Source organism: Molothrus aeneus, chromosome 3 (genome assembly GCF_037042795.1).
Source record: "Molothrus aeneus isolate 106 chromosome 3, BPBGC_Maene_1.0, whole genome shotgun sequence".
NCBI classification, from domain to species: domain Eukaryota; kingdom Metazoa; phylum Chordata; class Aves; order Passeriformes; family Icteridae; genus Molothrus; species Molothrus aeneus.
Genome location: NC_089648.1, coordinates 64,117,264 through 64,134,859, shown reverse-complemented (window position 1 = coordinate 64,134,859; position 17,596 = coordinate 64,117,264). Strand labels below are relative to the sequence as shown.

Sequence of the window (17,596 nt, the reverse complement as noted above, 5' to 3'; positions counted from 1 at the left end):
GACATAAACTTTAGTTTCTAAAATATATTTTAATTTGAAAATCTGAAGGACCTCTCACAAACAGTTGGTACACTTATTTTAACACATCTTCTCTGGGCCTATTTCTTGATGTCTCTGAAAAAAAACAAACAATCAAAAATTGCATTTTTTAACATTTCTTTGAGAAAGTTCTTTCCAAGGGAATATGGACAAGAAGAGCGAGTTTCTTGCACTGCATGCAAAATGGGGGTTTGGGATTTTTTTTCCTTCAAAGGCATATGGGACTCTCTTTTCACAAAGTTAACAGTGACCACAGGGGCCAGATTTTTCATAAGCATTCTGCATGTAGAAAACCCCTAATTTATATAGACAGATTAGACAGATTTAATAAATCCAGTCAACTTGTGTTGACTTGTGTTGTGTGATATGAACATTCTTAATATCTCAGCCTGAAACGACTGAATTAAAGTGTATGTCTAGACTGCAGGAAAACTACCTTCCTGGAGGTGAGGACCAGATGGAGTGGTGTGACTCTCTTTTGGCCCAGATTTTCTTCCCATAGCTTTGAAATATGCATCTGAATCCAAGAGCAGTGCATTTGAGTGCATGTTGAGAGCAACAGCTCTCCTGAATTAGCGGAATTGGCATTGATAGTCTTACCCTGTGTCTGATGTATGAAGAGCCACTTGAATACACTTTTTCTTGGTAGAAAGTGCTATCACAAACTAGATAACCCTGCTCCCCTCTGCTGGAATCTGTCCTAGTACATCAGGGCAAACTATTTGCAGGTTGATGTGTTCTTGATTTTTCTTCTCTTTTTTTGACAGCTCCTAGACTGTTTTGTGATCCCAGTGGTGATACTCCTCTCCTGGTTCTTCTTACTGGTGCGATACAAGGCAGTTCATTTCATTGGGATTGTGGTCTGCATTCTGGGCATGGGCTGCATGGCAGGAGCAGATGTCCTCGTTGGGAGACAGCAAGGAGCAGGTGAGTAAGAATGAATGGGTTGTGTGGCCAAGTTCTGTTCAGAGAAGCCATTGACCACTGTGTGTCAGACTGGGGCCAAAAAAGGGGGAAATGTGGCAAGAAAATCTGTACCTTCATGAATCCAAAGCACTGCACTATTCAGAGTTGTCTCTTTGTCAGAATGGCAGAAAGGGGTCACCACTTACAAGTCAGCAGTGCTCCAAACAGGTTTCTTGGGCCCTGTGTATTACAACCCTCTGCAAGCTGGGGGGACAAGCTAAATATTTGTAGTCTTGTTCTCTTTTGGCTTAGGTGTTGGACTGCAAACCTCAATAGCTTCATTTCCAAATTGGATGCATTTCTGAGACATAAGCACCTCTCACATCCACTGTGCGCTCTTACTTCTCCTCAACTTGGCTTGTTTTTCTACAGAGGTGGGATCACTTGGTAGGTGCTAAAACACACTGAGCCTGGATACCACCAGTTGGGTTTTGCACACAGTCTTGTCCTAAAGCTTTGGGACTTTACTGTAACATTTTTGAAAAGAACCTCCTTGTGTGTAAAATGTTCTTTTTTTTCTGTGTGGCGTCATATGAATAATGTGTGTGTATCTATTAATGCAGACTAGACAGAGTTAGATTTCATCGATCAACTTCCCCTGTCACATTGATTTCTCTAGTGCCAAGCCAAATGATGTGGGAAGGCTGGAAATTCTTTTCAAAGATTGTCAATTAGGCACAGTTTTCATTCTTAATTAAAAGCACTGAATTGTGAGCAGAGCATAATACGCTGGGATTTAAAATTCTTGAGTCAGCTTTCTGAATACAAATGCAAGTGCTGTAAAAACTGCATTTGCCAGAATGCTACTAAATAAAACAATGGAGTTTGTAACAGTGCTCACCATATCTCCTTACCCCCTTCTATCTCTGTCCTTAAACCTGAAAGGAGACTTTTAGTTACTGGTCTCCTCCAGAAGTAGCCTTGCCCCAGCTAAAAATGAAATAATATACTCTGTACTATGTAACCAGCCAGCCAAGGGAATAGTGTTGGGAATGGCTGGTTTCAGAGGGATTGAGATTTCAAACTAGGGTTCCAGAAGAAACATCCTGTGTCCCAGCAGTCTAGAGAGTGACATGCTTGAGCGGGTGAGCTGTGGATCAGCAGGAGCATGTGGGGCAGTGGAAGCAGACAAGGAACAGATTGAAGAGCACTGACACTTTGCCATGCAACTGCAGTAATTAGATGTTATTTGCCATGTTCATTACTGAAGCATGGGTATAGCTGTTAAGTAAATTTGTCCAGAAAAATTTGTGAACATGCATTATTGCCTTTTTAATTGGACCTACACATGAAAAACTGTGTCCATGCTCTCTGCTATGCAGAGAGACTGCAGCTTTTTTACTTTTTTTAGTGGCATAATGATGTTATTAATGATGCTGTCTTTAACAGAGTAAAATAGATCATCTAGTTTAATTTCTTTGAAAGGCTAAAACTACACATTAGAATGTACAAATAAAAAGAATTAATGGCAGGAAGAAAAGAAAAAAATGATTGAAACTCTTCATTAAGAGGTTGTACACCATTTATAGGATGTTTCCTAGGACTGGATAAACTAAAGTAAGGAAGACACCAAAAGCAATGATACTTCATTAGTCCTCAGTAAATGTCTCCATTTATCTTATATTTTAGGGGACAAGAACTGTTGATACCTGTGTGCCCCTGTTGACCACACTGCTTCCTGTATTAGAAGAGCCATAAGGCTCTGCTAGGTACCCACAGCATAAGGCAATTTAGCCTGCCAACTCTTACAGTAAAGGAACATGAATTTAAAATGTATCACGGAGAGATTAAAAGGTATTTTCCAAACTGTCTGCAGGAATTAGGTGTAATGTGCACACATGCTTTCAATTTTCAATTATATCCTCGCTGATATTTTGCACATTATTCAATGGGAAAACAATTACTATTTAGTATTTAGAGCTCTATCATCTTACATGCCAAGTATACCTGAAAAAAACATTATTCTGAGCTAACACCCATGAGTTACTTTCACACTTCTGCTCCTGCTATAAACATAGGTCTAAGCCACACAGATCTAAGTGTTTCATCCAGGTTTTTCAAAGCACTTCCTTGCTTTAACTTACAGCAGTCTCTGGAAACCAGTCACATCAATCCTGCTAATACATATATCAGTGTTCAATTTAAAATGGGACACATTGAGAGTGGTTTTTAGGTATTACGTTCATCAGTAACTACAATCAAACCAAAGTGAAATGCCTCTTAATGGCAGGGGCTAGTGCAAAAATGTGACAAAGAGGCCTATTGGGAGTGTGAAAAGAAATTGTGTCAGAACACAATTCACATTTTAAAGATTTGTGTTGCACCATAATGCTATAACTAGTTCCCAAAACACTAACTCCGCTCTGGACCATATGACTTCTCCACAGAATATTAAATATGGTAACAATCATTAATATAAAGCTTGTTTTGCCAGGCTATGCCTTGTGTGTCTTCTGAAGAATGACCTACACCATTAAATTGGTGAAATAAGCTTTATTATCCTAAAAGTCTTTAGAATGCATCTAATTAGTTGATGCATGTTTTTTTAGCAATGAAACCAGTAGAGACATGTGGATATTACAGGCATGAAAATAAATCTATAGGGATATGTCAGTGTTGGGGGAAAGTTCCAAAGTCTCAGCCTCTCAAGGAAGCAAAGATAAGGCATTTGACAACCAGAATAGTAATTGCTAAGAAAGAAAGCAAAAACATATTTTACAACATTTTTACACCAGTATATAAAGTTTTGGTGCACTAACTCCTTGGGTACCATGTATTACTCTAGTCACTGCATCTCAAAAGAAGTCATCAGAAAATAAACCTGTATAAGATATGGAGAAAGATGAGAAAACTGTTCAAGGACATAAAATGGATTCAGATGAAGAGACTGTAGCCAGACTGGGACATTCCATTTCTCAGAAAAGGCAAGAAAGAGACCTGTGAAGGTATATGAAGTCTTCAGTGATATGGAAAGGGTCAATACAGAGTGATTTTTAAATATTTCTCAGGAAATTATGGGATGACTCATACAATTTTGAGGTATCCAGACTAAAAGTTAAAAGCATGAAGTACTTCTTAATAGTAGACCAAAAATATACAGATTTTACACAAATTGATGAAGGATCCCTCAAGGTTCATTAAATTTGATGGCCTAATGCAACTTCTATCTCAGAAAATGCCTGATCTACTGAGAACTGGCTGACACAAGTCCCTCTACTTCCCTATTTTTTTGTGCTCTCCTCAGCCACTCTGTGCTGCTGAGTACCAGAGGAGGTTCCAGTGTCAGAGTCTGGTGCTTTGAACAGAGCTCAGATCCCTCTTCTGGGAAGGCCCTGAAGGTTGAGGCTCACACTCAGCATGGGAAGAGCACTTTGGGAAGAGATATCAGGGTATGATGCTTGAGGCCATCCCATCTGTGCGAAAATGCTCAGCCTCTGAGCTGCTTTTGTTTCACAGATGCAAAAGGATGATATTTTTGTCCCAGCAGGAGCTCTAAGGTCAAAAGCTTTTTCAGCAATACTTCCCTGAAGTGTCAGTGAGTAGCTGCAATAAATACCAAAAAAGTGAGCTCAGTGAGGAATCAATGGAGGCACTGTGAAATATGAAATGCATCAGGGGTATGAAGAAGTTCTGTAAAGTCATGATGGCTATTTTAAATTAAGAACATTACTGATTGCAAAAGAAGACTAAAATCTTTTTAACAGAACAACTAAATCATAAAAAGATAAATGGTCAAATATAAACATGTTGCCAGTCAAGAAATTCAGTCAAAGCCTGGATGACTATGTGAAAAACAAATCTAGTACTATTTGCTAAATACACAGAAGCCACATCTCATCTGAGCCAAAAATTGTTGGAAACTAAGAGAGTATTACTGGGAATATTTTACACTTTTCTCCGTTCCTATTGTCCTTAAACTTATACTTTTCTGGTGCTTGTAGCCAGTGTTGGAGACAGGATTAATGAACCCTTGGTCTGTCCTCTTATGACCATTTTTATTATCATAAGTTTCTTCCCCACAGAAATTTCAGCACTACAGTTTGGAATGATAACTGAAGGCTTAAAAGAACACCTTAAAGAAAAATGTTGAAAAGATAATTTTGAACCAATTAGAATGTTTGGTTTCCATTTTTATTTACTGCAGTGCATATTTTACAGGTCAATTGAAATAAAACTTTAAAAGACGGGGACGTAAAAAGGAAATTGAGGTATTTTAAAAGAAAACAGGATTTCTTTTTTAAAAAATACTGTGTAGTACTTCAGCATTTCTGCTGAAACTTTTCAAAGAAAAATCCATTATAATCCAGCATTTCAGAATATGGTTCTGCAGCAATATCTGACAGCTTTGTGAAGCTGTAGCTCTTGTAGAAATATTTTAACAAGCCATATGTGCAGAGGGAATTGCATGCACCAGTTTGCAAAGCTAGGGCCTCAGTTTTCAAGCTGGAACTTGATCTTGATCAAATGTCACTGCAGCTCTCCCCAACACCCAATAATAAAATCTTCCAAGACTTAAAAAGATTTCAAGCAATCTTTGATAACAAAATGTTTTAGTAATTCTGTATACCTGGAGGTATTGAAAATACATCTTGTTCTTTGCATGCATTAGGTATTGCTATGTTAATTGAACCTCTTTTAGAAATCTGTCCTTATCATCACTCTGTCTACACTCCATCCTTCCTCCTCCCTTTCTTGTCAAACAGCTCCATGTGAGAATGAGGTCAATATTAGGTTGTAATGATTTCTTCACTCATTTCACAGGTACACAGAATTTTTCAGTTGTCCTCAGATCTAAGTACTGAACATGTTTTAGACTGGTTAAATTTCAAGATGAGATGCAAACTGCTCTATAGAGTTGAGTCACATTCTCTCTGCAAAAAAAAAAGGTAGTAATAATAAAGTAAAAAGGATCAGTCTCTGAAGAGTGCCACTTGGATTCTATACTTTTTTTTACAAGTTTTTCAGAACTTTTTGGCTTCTTTTTTCTACAGCAAGGAACATGCTCTCCCTCTGTCTGACTGAGGCTGGTGTCTTGAATGAAAACTGACAGAATATTCAAGTGACAGAATATTTACATTCATTTTATTAACACAGATAAGGGCTACATAGTGATTGAGGAATGAAATCTGTTGGGAAGAACATGCAATGGTTTTGGACAGAAGATGTTTGTTTTGAGGCATTCTGATTTTTTTTTTTCTATTTATCCCTAGGTGAAAATAAACTGATAGGGGACCTCTTAGTCCTTGGCGGAGCAACGCTGTACGGCATCTCCAACGTCTGTGAGGAGTACATCGTCCGAAACCTGAGTCGAGTGGAGTTCCTGGGCATGATCGGACTCTTTGGTTCCTTCTTCAGTGGAATTCAGCTGTAAGTGGGCAGGTTTGAGCTCACTAAGGCTCAAATAAGTGCAGCTGTGGCCTCCATTGAGATACATTACCCACTCCTTCAAAATTAGCCCTTTCCTGTGGAGAGCAGGTGTCCTCTAATCTTGGAATTTGCATTGGTTTTCATATTTCAAATTGGTGATTTGAATAATAGCACAGATTTTTACCCAAGTACTCTAATTCAAGGACCATTGTCCTTGAGTAGTCACATAAAAGGCAGAAGACATGTCACACCATCTTGCCGCTGGAGGACAAGTGGATGCTTCACATATTATTCTGAACTGTGAATAACAAAATCCACAGCTTCTTCTGGTTCTATTTTATACATTTAAAAAGTCCCCTTGATTTCTAAAGAGGTAGAAAACACATCCAGTCAGAAAGTGTTTTACTGGTTTGCTTGTTCTATGTAATTACATTATGATATGGAGGAAATCATACAAAGCCTGTAAGAAAATGGCATTTTCACTTCAAAAATATTTGGCACTTAGGATATTGTTGCATGGATTTCAGGATCTATGGAGTCTGGTCTATATCCACATGTACCTAATGAGCATCCCAACTGCAAGCCTAATAGTTGGAAGGTGGCTTCCAATGTTGCAGTGCTGTGACTGATGTAAAAGTAGCCCTGCAAGATTGCTGCATTTTGTGCAGGACTGTCTCTGGTGCTTGTAACACAGAATGACTTTTGATTATTCGTCCACAAGAAGTTGCTTCTCTACAGATCTAAGCTACTCTGCTTCTAAGAACAGAAACTGATCAAAAAAACTGCAGCCCATCAATTCCCATTTCAATGGTTCTATTTTTTTTTTTAGCTAGAAAGCTTAATATATTTGTAAGGGATCTGAACAAGTGTCTTAAAATTATTTCTATTAACTAGTTGCCATACAAGAAGTTTCCTTTTAAAAGAATATGGAATTTAAGAGCATACAAATGTGCCTAGTATCCTTAGCTAAAGCATTCTTTTATATGTTTGTGATTAAGTAGATACTAACATTCTGAGGACATCAAAGCAGTGCCCTTGTCTTGCTCTGTGTGTATAAACTGTCATGTAAGTGTCTCATACTCCAGAATTCAATTGTTTTGCCATTTCTCCCTCTTGACCCAAGCAGTTAGTCACAATTCAGGGTCTGTGAGTTGTTCTGCTGGTGAGAATCTGGTTTTGGAATAAGGCATCTTTGTATAAAGAAGAAACAACTGAAAGGACACAATTAGAAACCATTTCTTTGATGAAAGCCCTAAGGTTTTTCTATTCAAACTTTGGCCCAACTTTGGTTCACTCCAACAGGTTTTTCTCCACCAGCCTCTGCACCTTTTTGCTGATAGTGCTTTTCAGGCACCTTCTGGAGACTCAACCCCACTTAGTTCATACCTGTGCCTTTTTCTTACCTTTACCTGTAATGAATAGCAGAAGTCACAGTTGTGTGTTCACAGAGATTTAATCTAACTGAATATAACACTTACTTCAAAGAGAAGCCAATTTCTCATGTTAAATTTGCAGGCTCTTTCTTTGAAAAACTACTGGCCACTTTGGTGCAATATAGGACCTTTAGATCCTCTAAACTGAAGGAGTCTTAGACTGTAACATAAAATAAACACACATAATGCCTGTTGTGCAGCAAAGGAGGGAGAGCGAAGGTGTCAGGGGAAACAGTGAATTAATGAGTTGGCTGATTACCCAGACATGGTGGAAAGAGTTTAGTATGTTGGGTATGATTAAAGCAGGGAGGAAGAATAAGAGATTAGTTTATAAGACTTGGGGATATCACAATTACCCAGCAAATTGAGATAAGGTTATCTGATGGAATCACATCATCATAACATGGCCTATTTTCTGATGGCCCCCTGAAGGTCATCTGGTTCAAGCTCCTACTCAAAGCTAGCTCCAAAGTTACATCAGGCTGCTTAGGAAGTTGTTCAGTTGATTTCTTGGCATCTCCAAGAATGGAGTTGCCAGTCATGCTGGGCAACCTATTCCAATGTTTGACAATCTTTTTTCCCCTTGATATTTAATAAGTTTTCCACATTGCCACTTATGTCCATTGTCATTCATCCTTTTGTTGTTCACCTCCAAGAAAAGTATGACTACTTTGTCAGTAACTACTCATACCCATAGTTAAGATGGAAAATTTATTGTGTGTCCTCCTTTCCCGCAGCTTAGCCTTCTCTTCTCCATGCTAGGCAAACCCTACTGTTTCAGAATTTCCTCTTACATCCTGTCCTCAACCTGCCTGACCATTGTGATGGAATTCCACTGTACTCCCTTCAATTTGTTATTATCTGTCTTGTTCTGGACAGCCCATAATTGGATACAGGACACTAGCTGCTGTCTCACAAATCACATCCTTCAGCTTTCTGGCCAGACCTTTACTGACACAGCTCAGGATGCTGTTGCCTTCCTCTGCTCCAGGGACACATTGCTGACTTGGGTCCAGGTTGATGTCCGCCAGGACTGTAAGGTTTATTGCTGGAAAACAATTTCTATCCAGTCAGCTCCCATCCTGTACTGTTTCATAGTGTCTCTCCACCCCAGGTGAAGGAGTTAATACTTGCTTTTTTTGAACTTCATTAAGTTTCTTCTCGCACTTTTATTTAGACAACATTGTACATAGTCCACACATCTCGTCCATACCTCTTGAGTCTCTGAAGATCTTTAAGAAAATCATGTTGGAAACCTTGCTAAAGTAACAGTAGATTACACACATACTCTCACTCATTCCCTCTCCTTTATTTACTGATCCAGTCACCTCATCATAGAAGGCAGTGCTCTTGAGAGCACTGTGCTGGCTCTTCCCACTGGAACCCATCTTCTTCATTTCCTGCGAATGACTTCAGGGTAGATTTGTTCCATAATCTTCCCAAAGGTTAGCATAATCTGGCTGCCCAGGCTATACTTATTGTTCTGTGTTAAACTGAATGTTGCATTTGTCTCTTTTCAGTCATCAGAGACCTCCTCCAACTACCACAGGCTTTCAAAATCATTGTGATTCCAATTCTTCAGTGCCTCTGGCATCACTAAATGGCCATTTCTGACAAAGTTTCTCTCATCCCTCTTTTTTCACAGATCATAAGAAATCACAAGCCATAGCATATTGCTTTATACATCTTTTGTATTGGCTAAATAATAATATGAATGCAATGTTCCTACATTTAAGTTATGTGAAATATTTTTTACCAGACCAAGAGATGTTGCAGTTTGTTTTCATTATATTCTTAAGAAATTACTTATAAAGGAGACATATACCTTATGTATGCAAAAACACCTATAATTTAGTTATTTTACAGAGAATATAGTCTTATTATTCTGTACACAGTATTAGATTTGCCTCACATCAGCAGCAAGCAAATTAAAATTTCCAGGATGCAACTCTTTAGACTAGATTAATCTGGAAGGTGCTGAGCTCCTGTAGTTTTACTATTAGATTTGGTCTTCCACATACCACCTTTCCTACTAGGTACTTTGTTTTTCAATCTGTATAATTTCGTGTTTTATACTTGTTTAAAATAGTGTCCAGACCAGCATGCAGAGTTCTGCACAGCTGGATTTATCTGGAAATCACACAGACAGGGAAAGCAGTTACCTGCACGAAGACCTAGCTTGGGAGATATCTTATCTCCAAGGGTCTGTTTGCCTGGATTGGGAAGAGCTGACTTGTTGCCACCTTAGAATTTTATGAATATGTGACTTTGATGTTAATGTACAGTGCAAGATTTACAAGATACTGAGAGTGGACTTTTGCAGGTTTGCCCATCCTTTGCTTATTATCCTGACTTTCACTGCTGTGACTATTTGGTTTCTCTCAGTGTGTAACAAATCACAGTATTCTTCCCAAACCAGATTGTGATATCTATTTATTTTACACTGCAGAGCTACTCTGAAGTGTGAATAACTCAGATAGATATATTATTAATAATTAACATTCAAAAGATTTCAGAATATTAAGTCAGAAAAGTACAAGATGATTGAACATTTAGGGGAATGGACATGTAGAGCACGTATATAGAGAGCTGGAAATAAACCAGGAGAAATTGTATGCTATCACATCTGATTATTACCCTGAAGATCTTTCAAATACACAGGCACAGGGATAATGCCAGAGTAGATTAGTAAACTCTTGATTGCATTTTGTTCCCACAGAGATTCTTTTGTTATAAGGTTATTTATGTTGTTTTGTCCAGCACTTGAATTAAATGAGTGGAAGTAATTTAACTTCTGTTCTCTTACATCAAATTTTGCTTTCTCTTCTAGTGCAATCATGGAACACAAAGAGCTGTTGAAGGTCCCCTGGGATTGGCAAATAGGTAAGAACACACTTTACCTCATGGAAGATGGTTGCTGAAGGAGGCGTGCTCACAGCCAGCATTTGGGGAGGCAGGCACAGAGTTTCAGGGGAGCCAATATTTGTGACTTTTCCACAAGGAAAAGTTACTTCCAAAGGTTGAACCTCATAACTGCTCTTAAACAATCTGTCCTCCATTGCTGTGTTATGCCTTCCCTGCACAATTAGGTTAAGCATATGAATGCTGTAAGATAACCATTCAGACAGCCGTGAAGTTAAACAATAGTGTGGTTCCAGTTTTAAGATTCAATGCAACACTGGGGCAATAAATGAGGCAGTCATTAAGAGCCAAACCTTTCCAATGAAAGCCAAGGAAAGAAAATGGAGCCTAACAAAATAACCTTGAAAAGTACTTGCAGTGCATATTATAGCCTCATAAATTCACTTCCAGGAGGAGCATTTCTGTATGGAAGTGGTTTAATTGCTTTCCAAATAGTTTTGGTGGAATAAAGCAGATGTGTCCTTTTAGACAAGTTTTGGGAGCATCATGCCCAATGAAGCAGTTATGGTGTTCTGCCAAGCAGGGGATTGCATTTTCCCATTTCAGTTTGGAAGCTGAGTTTATGAGTCTCTTCTAATTAGTCCAATGAATTATTTGGTTTAAAAGCAAATCAATATCTGGGGGAGTCCCTATAATCACACCTTCACTGTTTATGACAATAGAAGAAATAAAAGAATACTAGTAGCATAGAGCTGATTGATTGCAGAGGATTCAAGCTTTGGCAATCCATTGACAGCAGCTCTTTACCTAGTTTCATACTGAACATCAAAATGGCAACTCAGAAGTGTGCAAAAACAACTGATTAGGTGGGGACTCCCTGAGGGGAGGGGATACAAATTGTGGAATAGAGTTGGTTTCTTTAAACTTGGTTTGCAATTTCCTTTCATCATCTTAAACCTTGATAAATATAGCACATTTTTCACAAAACATTGCACCTAGAAATCTTGGAAATTTGATGGTTGAGCTGTAAAAGTAAGTGACAAATTAATTTAAAGTATCCATGGAGAGACACACTCAACTGTGTACTAAAGTGTATTGGCCTTCTTTAATCTGAGATAGTTAGCATAATTGCATCAGTGTTTGTTTATATTTCATGAGAAGGAGCTTAGGGACATAATTAATCTGGTACTGATGATACCAGTGGTCATAGTGAATTAATCTACTGTCCATGTAAATGTCATATATACTTCCATGAGATTTCTGTTCAAACTCAGTATCAGTGAAATGTGCTGTTAAAATAAGGTCTTACTTCATCTGTGATGCTGCCAAAATGTCCCTGAAAGTTGATTACTAATTCTGAAGAGTCCTTATGCTTCACAAGGCTGAGATCATCTTAGCACAAACATCATAGATATGAACTTGTTTTGTTAGAGCAATAATTGGAAATGTGGTGTAGTTGAACATGGATTAAATGGTGACAGTTCTGTAGTTCTTCCTTGGCTTCCACTGCACCTGGTGTACTTTCCATTGCATTGGCAGTGATACAAGATTGTCAAAAAGTGATTGACAGATCTGTATAAGGGAGTTCACAGCCTTGTCCTGGGTAGTTATCTGCTGTGACAGACTCAAACCTGCAGTCCAGCAGAGTTAAATCATCAGCCTTCCAAATGGTGGTGATAAAGTCACAGCAGGCAACCTAATAAATAAATCAAGGTGGCCTGTTGCCATCTGCCATAATTGTGCTTTTAAGATCAAATGAGCTACCTTTTAACTGATGCAAATGATTTTTGAATATAAAGATCTAAAGCCAATCTGTTATGTCTATCATGTTTAAAACAGGCTGTGTCCCTCCTGGTGTTAATTTTGGAAATTGCCCTGATACATATCATCATCTTCACACTCAGTGTGAATCACTGTAGCTCTGTTTGTATCCTTGAAGTTTTAAGTATTAATACTTGCTGACAACCAGACTGAAAGGAGCATGATTTTACAGTTTTGAGAGAGTGGTTTCATATGAGACCATGACAGGTTTTATAGTGATAGATGAAATACTAACAAATAAACTCACATCAGTTTTATCTAAGAGAAAAGCCAGTTTGTAGCTCCAAGGAAGTGTCCTTTGTTACCAGGGGTTTGAATATTTCTGAGTGGTCTTTGTTCCAAGGCAGTATGGAAGATCATAACTGATTCCACGTCATGCCAATTAAACATTTGCTTTTGGAGTAAAAGCACAAAGGCAACATTTGTACATCATGGCACCGTGCAACATTCAACCACCTCGCTCAGGAGCAAGACCAGAAGTTCTCAAGTCATCTTGGTCTCTGTCCTACTTGGGCTGTATTAGAGTGATCCCTAGGGAAAGATCTGCCTATTTGTGTGAAGACACCAAGTGTAACGAGAAATGGAGAAATGCTGAGGGACTGGGGCTCGTTCAGCCTGTGGAAGAGAAGTTATCTGCAAGGAGTTTATCAAAAGGACAGAGCTGGTGCATGGCTCTGTCAGAGGTGCATGGCAGGAGGATGAGAGCTCAAATGACAGATTCAGACTGGATATAAAGAAAACCACCTTCACACTGAGGGCAGGCAGGCAGCAGAGCAGGTTGCCCAGAGAGGTTCTGGAGTCCGCTGGGACTGCAGCACTAGAGGCGATTCCCAAGGCTGCTATTTGCACTGCATGGGTACCTGAGGAGGCTGAGGATTCAAGCTGTTGACTTAAATCATATTTTCAGTCTCAAAATTGGCCCTCTAAGAAGCATATATATCTGGAAATCATATTATGTTGATTTCATTTGTTTATTGTCACGACTAAATGCCACCCAACTGGTGGATATTACAAATATTTTGAAGCTGTAAATGAAATGCCACTTTATATTCACCTCTGCTAGGACAGCTACAGTTTAAGCAATTTTCCACTGGAACTGAAATGCCCTTTGGAAAAGCAACCTGTGAAGCTGGCTGTCAAATAATGTGAACACCAAGGCAGTACCATAAAATTACACTGTGAGTTGAGTGCATAAACCAGCAAATCTGTGTTAAATCCAGACAGCCAGAGACTTGGTGGACCAGCTTGTGGTTTGCAGACTGTACTTTGACAATGCTGACTTCTGATCCAGAATGGCTTTGGTGCCTGACCTGTTCTTCTTAAGCCTGGAAGAAAAGCTGGCTTAGTGCTCTTGTACGCAAAACAATTTCCCATTGACCAAAACTACACTCCACATGTTGCAATTATTTGCCTGCTACAGAAGAGTCACAGAGTTTAAATAAAGCAGCTTTCAAGCACTGCCTAAAACTTAATTCTGTTACCAGTATACAATGCACACCTTATAAATTTGCTGCCTATGGGTAAAAGCAGTTTTTGCTATAATTGTCCATATTCTGAATATAAATTCAAAATTCCTTATCATGCCATATTATGGACACTGATAGTTTGTGTCTGCTATGTTTGTTTCAGTTGAGTGTACACTTCAGTTCATATGCTTCCAAAAGACTCAATCTGTCACAGCTGATTTTGTCCTTTAGACAGCTTTTCTAAAGAATTTTTAACTAAATGGATCCACATGCAGATATATGGCCATTATATGGCTTTTTTTTATCCTTTCTAATCCCTTTTAGGACTTCAGCAATCAGATTTTCTACAACTTTTAGTCAATAACATGTTCTGAAGAGCTGGCACGAGTCTTAATTTAGGCCTATGCACATATCAGCTGGGAATTCTGCAGCATATGGCAGCCTAAGAAATATCATTTGCATGAGAGCAGATGAGTAAAGTGTTTGCTGTTTTTTTAACTTCATATTGATTAATTTGCCTTGGGATTTATCAAGTAATAACTGAAGCAATGAATTCTTTCCCAGTAAGTTATTTAGGTTTTTAAATTAATTTAGATTTTTACTGTAATGTATTTTTATTATATTAGTGTCTAACAATCTAATTTGTGTGAGGCACTTTGTAAACATGTAGCAGGAAAGAGTTTCAGCTCACAAAAGTTTTATTGAGGAAGGCAGACAAAAAGGAGTAGAGGAACAGAAGTGCAAAAATCTGAAGTTATTTGTCAGTTTTGGTGGCAAAATAGGTCTAGGATCTCTGACACTTGAGTGCTGTCCTCATGCATTCATCCATTTGCTCATTAACTCCTCTGCAAATAATATTGCGTTCATATTTTGGGTCCATTCCCAAAAAACACTGTGTGCTCCATCCAACTCAGCTGAACTCACTTGGCGCTGGGGACATTCAGCTCCTGCAGAGACTGGATTTGATATGTTCAAATGCATCATTATGTCCAAATCTAAGTAGGACATGAGGTAGTCACTGGTAGTATAAGACACCAGCTTGAAACAACTCTGCTATTATGGAGACCCCAAAGGACCTCATGTCCAGTGTTGATATGGTTTTCACTCTCTATATATGTGTACATTATTAATTTGAATTTTTCTTTGAAAAAGCATTATTCTTTCTTTTCCTAAAAGCACAACCTTTGGAAGAAGGTTGTCCCAACAAAATAATTTCTGCAGGCTGTAAGGTCACTTTGCTTCTTGTTTCTCTCCTGCAGGCTTGCTGTACGTTGGCTTTAGTGCCTGTATGTTTGGCCTCTACAGCTTCATGCCAGTGGTCATAAAGAAAACCAGTGCTACTGCTGTCAACCTCTCCCTGCTCACAGCTGACCTGTACAGCCTCTTTTGTGGATTATTCCTCTTCCACTACAAGGTATGGAAATGAGGGATGTGTTTGGGTAATAGCAGTATGCCTCAAGAAACATCAGTTAACGACAAGGAAACAAAAGAAGCCTCCAAGCTTTGCTAGGAGGCTAAACAGTTAAAATGCAAGTTGATTTTTTTACTTCAGACTTCCTACACTAAAACAAATTTTATTTTATTATTTGTTTTCTGAGAGAGCTCATTTGGTCTTTTTGTTACAAGTTTTAAAATTTGAGTACCTGCTTATCAGCCACTGTATCATTAATTTCATATTACTTATCAAAGGTTACCTTCAATTGCAGTGAACAGACCTAATGTGGCAGGATGAAGGGAGGGACTCTTCCAAAATTCCCACAGACTTTTTTTTTGCCTGGAAACAAGGTTGTTTCATTCATACTGATTCTGAATTCATAACTAAATTGTTCATAAATTACACCTTTCTCTTGGCCAGACCAGTGGCTTGCCTCTTATTGTAAATGCCAAAATGTGCAGCATATTTGTGTTGAAGTTAAACTTTGGCCTCCCAGGTCCCCTAATATTTAAAGCACCATGTGGTACACGACCACATTTGACCTCCAGTTATGAGGAATGGCACTTCATTATTCACAAGTATCCCCCGCTAGTGTCCATCCTGTGAAAATAACATTGCGGTGCTGGAAGCAATTGCTTTCTACCATCATTTATTCATAGGAGGGAGGTTACTTGATAGCTAAATTGTGTTAGAAGTGTTAGGCAACAGAAAGCCTTAAAATTCTGAGTGTCTAATCAACTTATATCAGATTTTGTTGTAGTAATAGTACCTGCATGACTCTGAATGTGACAGTCAAAGTTCAAATCTTCAGAGTTCAACACAAAATTGTTTGCCACTACTGTCTTTTATTTTGGTTTTGTGGCTTTGAGAATTCTGCAGGCACAAGAAAAGCAAGAATAGAAACAAAAATATGACTGAAAACACAATGTAGGGGTTGCCTGCTGCTTTTCAGCTGTCTCATGGTGATATCATTTCTCCTTCTTTCTGCCTCATGCTTCAAACCCCAAGTGTTTGACATTAGGTGTTATCTGAAAACTATCTCCTGTAAATATTATTATTTGATACACACAGATAAATATATTTAGGGGTGTTAGTCCACTGTTTCTAAGAAAAATTGCTACATTTACTACAGTGAAAGACAAATGTTATTCTGAAAACAGTGGTGGTGGTGTACTAGCAAAATCAAACTTCAGTGGAAGGAAAGACTCAAAAGGCAGCAGAGGGTGAATAGCTCTGTGCTCAGCATTGCTCAAACCTAACAAAAACGGCAATTTTGCAAACACACACTCCAAAGTTCAGACACTTGAAAGGCAAAAGGTGAGTTAACAGTTTAATTTCTTCCTTGTGTCTGATGGATACATTAGAGCCAGGAAGGCAGAACTTTCAGCTTTACTGAACCCCATCATTCTACAGTAAGTTCATGTCAGCTCCCATCCATAATGGCATCTTGGTCTCCCTCCAAGACCTGTATGGGAAAAGTGCTCAAGAGTAGAAGGCTCAGATCAGGGAAGTTTTCTGGTTGAAAGCATCCATCTCAACATGTGTCCTGGTAAACTGGTTGAGTTCCACATCTGAAGTAACTGATGGTCCCCTCTGTCCCTTGCTCTAATTATTAGAAAACTGAAAGTCTCATCCTCCTGTGGTTACTGTATGTATCATGCTGTTGCTTTCATAAACACTTACCAATTACTTAAACCTATCCAGGTTTTTACCTCCACTGCTTTCCTTGGAAGACCTTCAGAACATTACCTGTCCAACAGTTACAAACCTCCTTATTTCCAGCATAAATTTACTTGTGCCTGGTTTTGGTCCATTCATCTTTCTACCAAGAGTATCCATTAGCAGCAAGAATGCCCATCTCCATGGTGTTTTACTCCATTGGTACATCAGTAGAGAGGAATCATATTGTCTCTCAGCCTTCACTAATCAGGGCAAGCCCTTCTCTGCACCTCACCTGGTTGGATTTCATCCTCCCTGAGACAGCCCCTTCAGCTCGAGGTCCTGGTCCCTCCAGCACCTGGTGCAATGCTTTTTACTCTGTTTCTCTAGGAAGCCAGTTACCCCATAGACAGCAAACCAGCAATGACATTTTTCATCACTGCATTTCTTTTGTAATTTATCCTCATCCTGCACTCCATACAACTCATGTGTCTCACTTTTCTTCTTCCCAGATGAAGCCTTGAAAAGGAGAAGACCTTTATAAGGGC

The 17,596-nt window shown here is 38.8% G+C and overlaps 1 protein-coding gene across 2 annotated transcripts in view; it reads left to right on the top strand.

The window, feature by feature from the left end:
* Window positions 1-17,596, top strand: part of SLC35F1 (solute carrier family 35 member F1) — a 225,118-nt gene that overhangs the window by 188,212 nt on the left and 19,310 nt on the right. For both annotated transcript variants that reach the window (XM_066547086.1, XM_066547087.1), the window contains exons 4-7: window positions 807-966; window positions 6,216-6,372; window positions 10,636-10,688; window positions 15,214-15,368. In XM_066547086.1, the coding sequence (XP_066403183.1) occupies window positions 807-966; window positions 6,216-6,372; window positions 10,636-10,688; window positions 15,214-15,368 (525 nt within the window). The remainder of the gene's footprint in view (window positions 1-806; window positions 967-6,215; window positions 6,373-10,635; window positions 10,689-15,213; window positions 15,369-17,596) is intronic.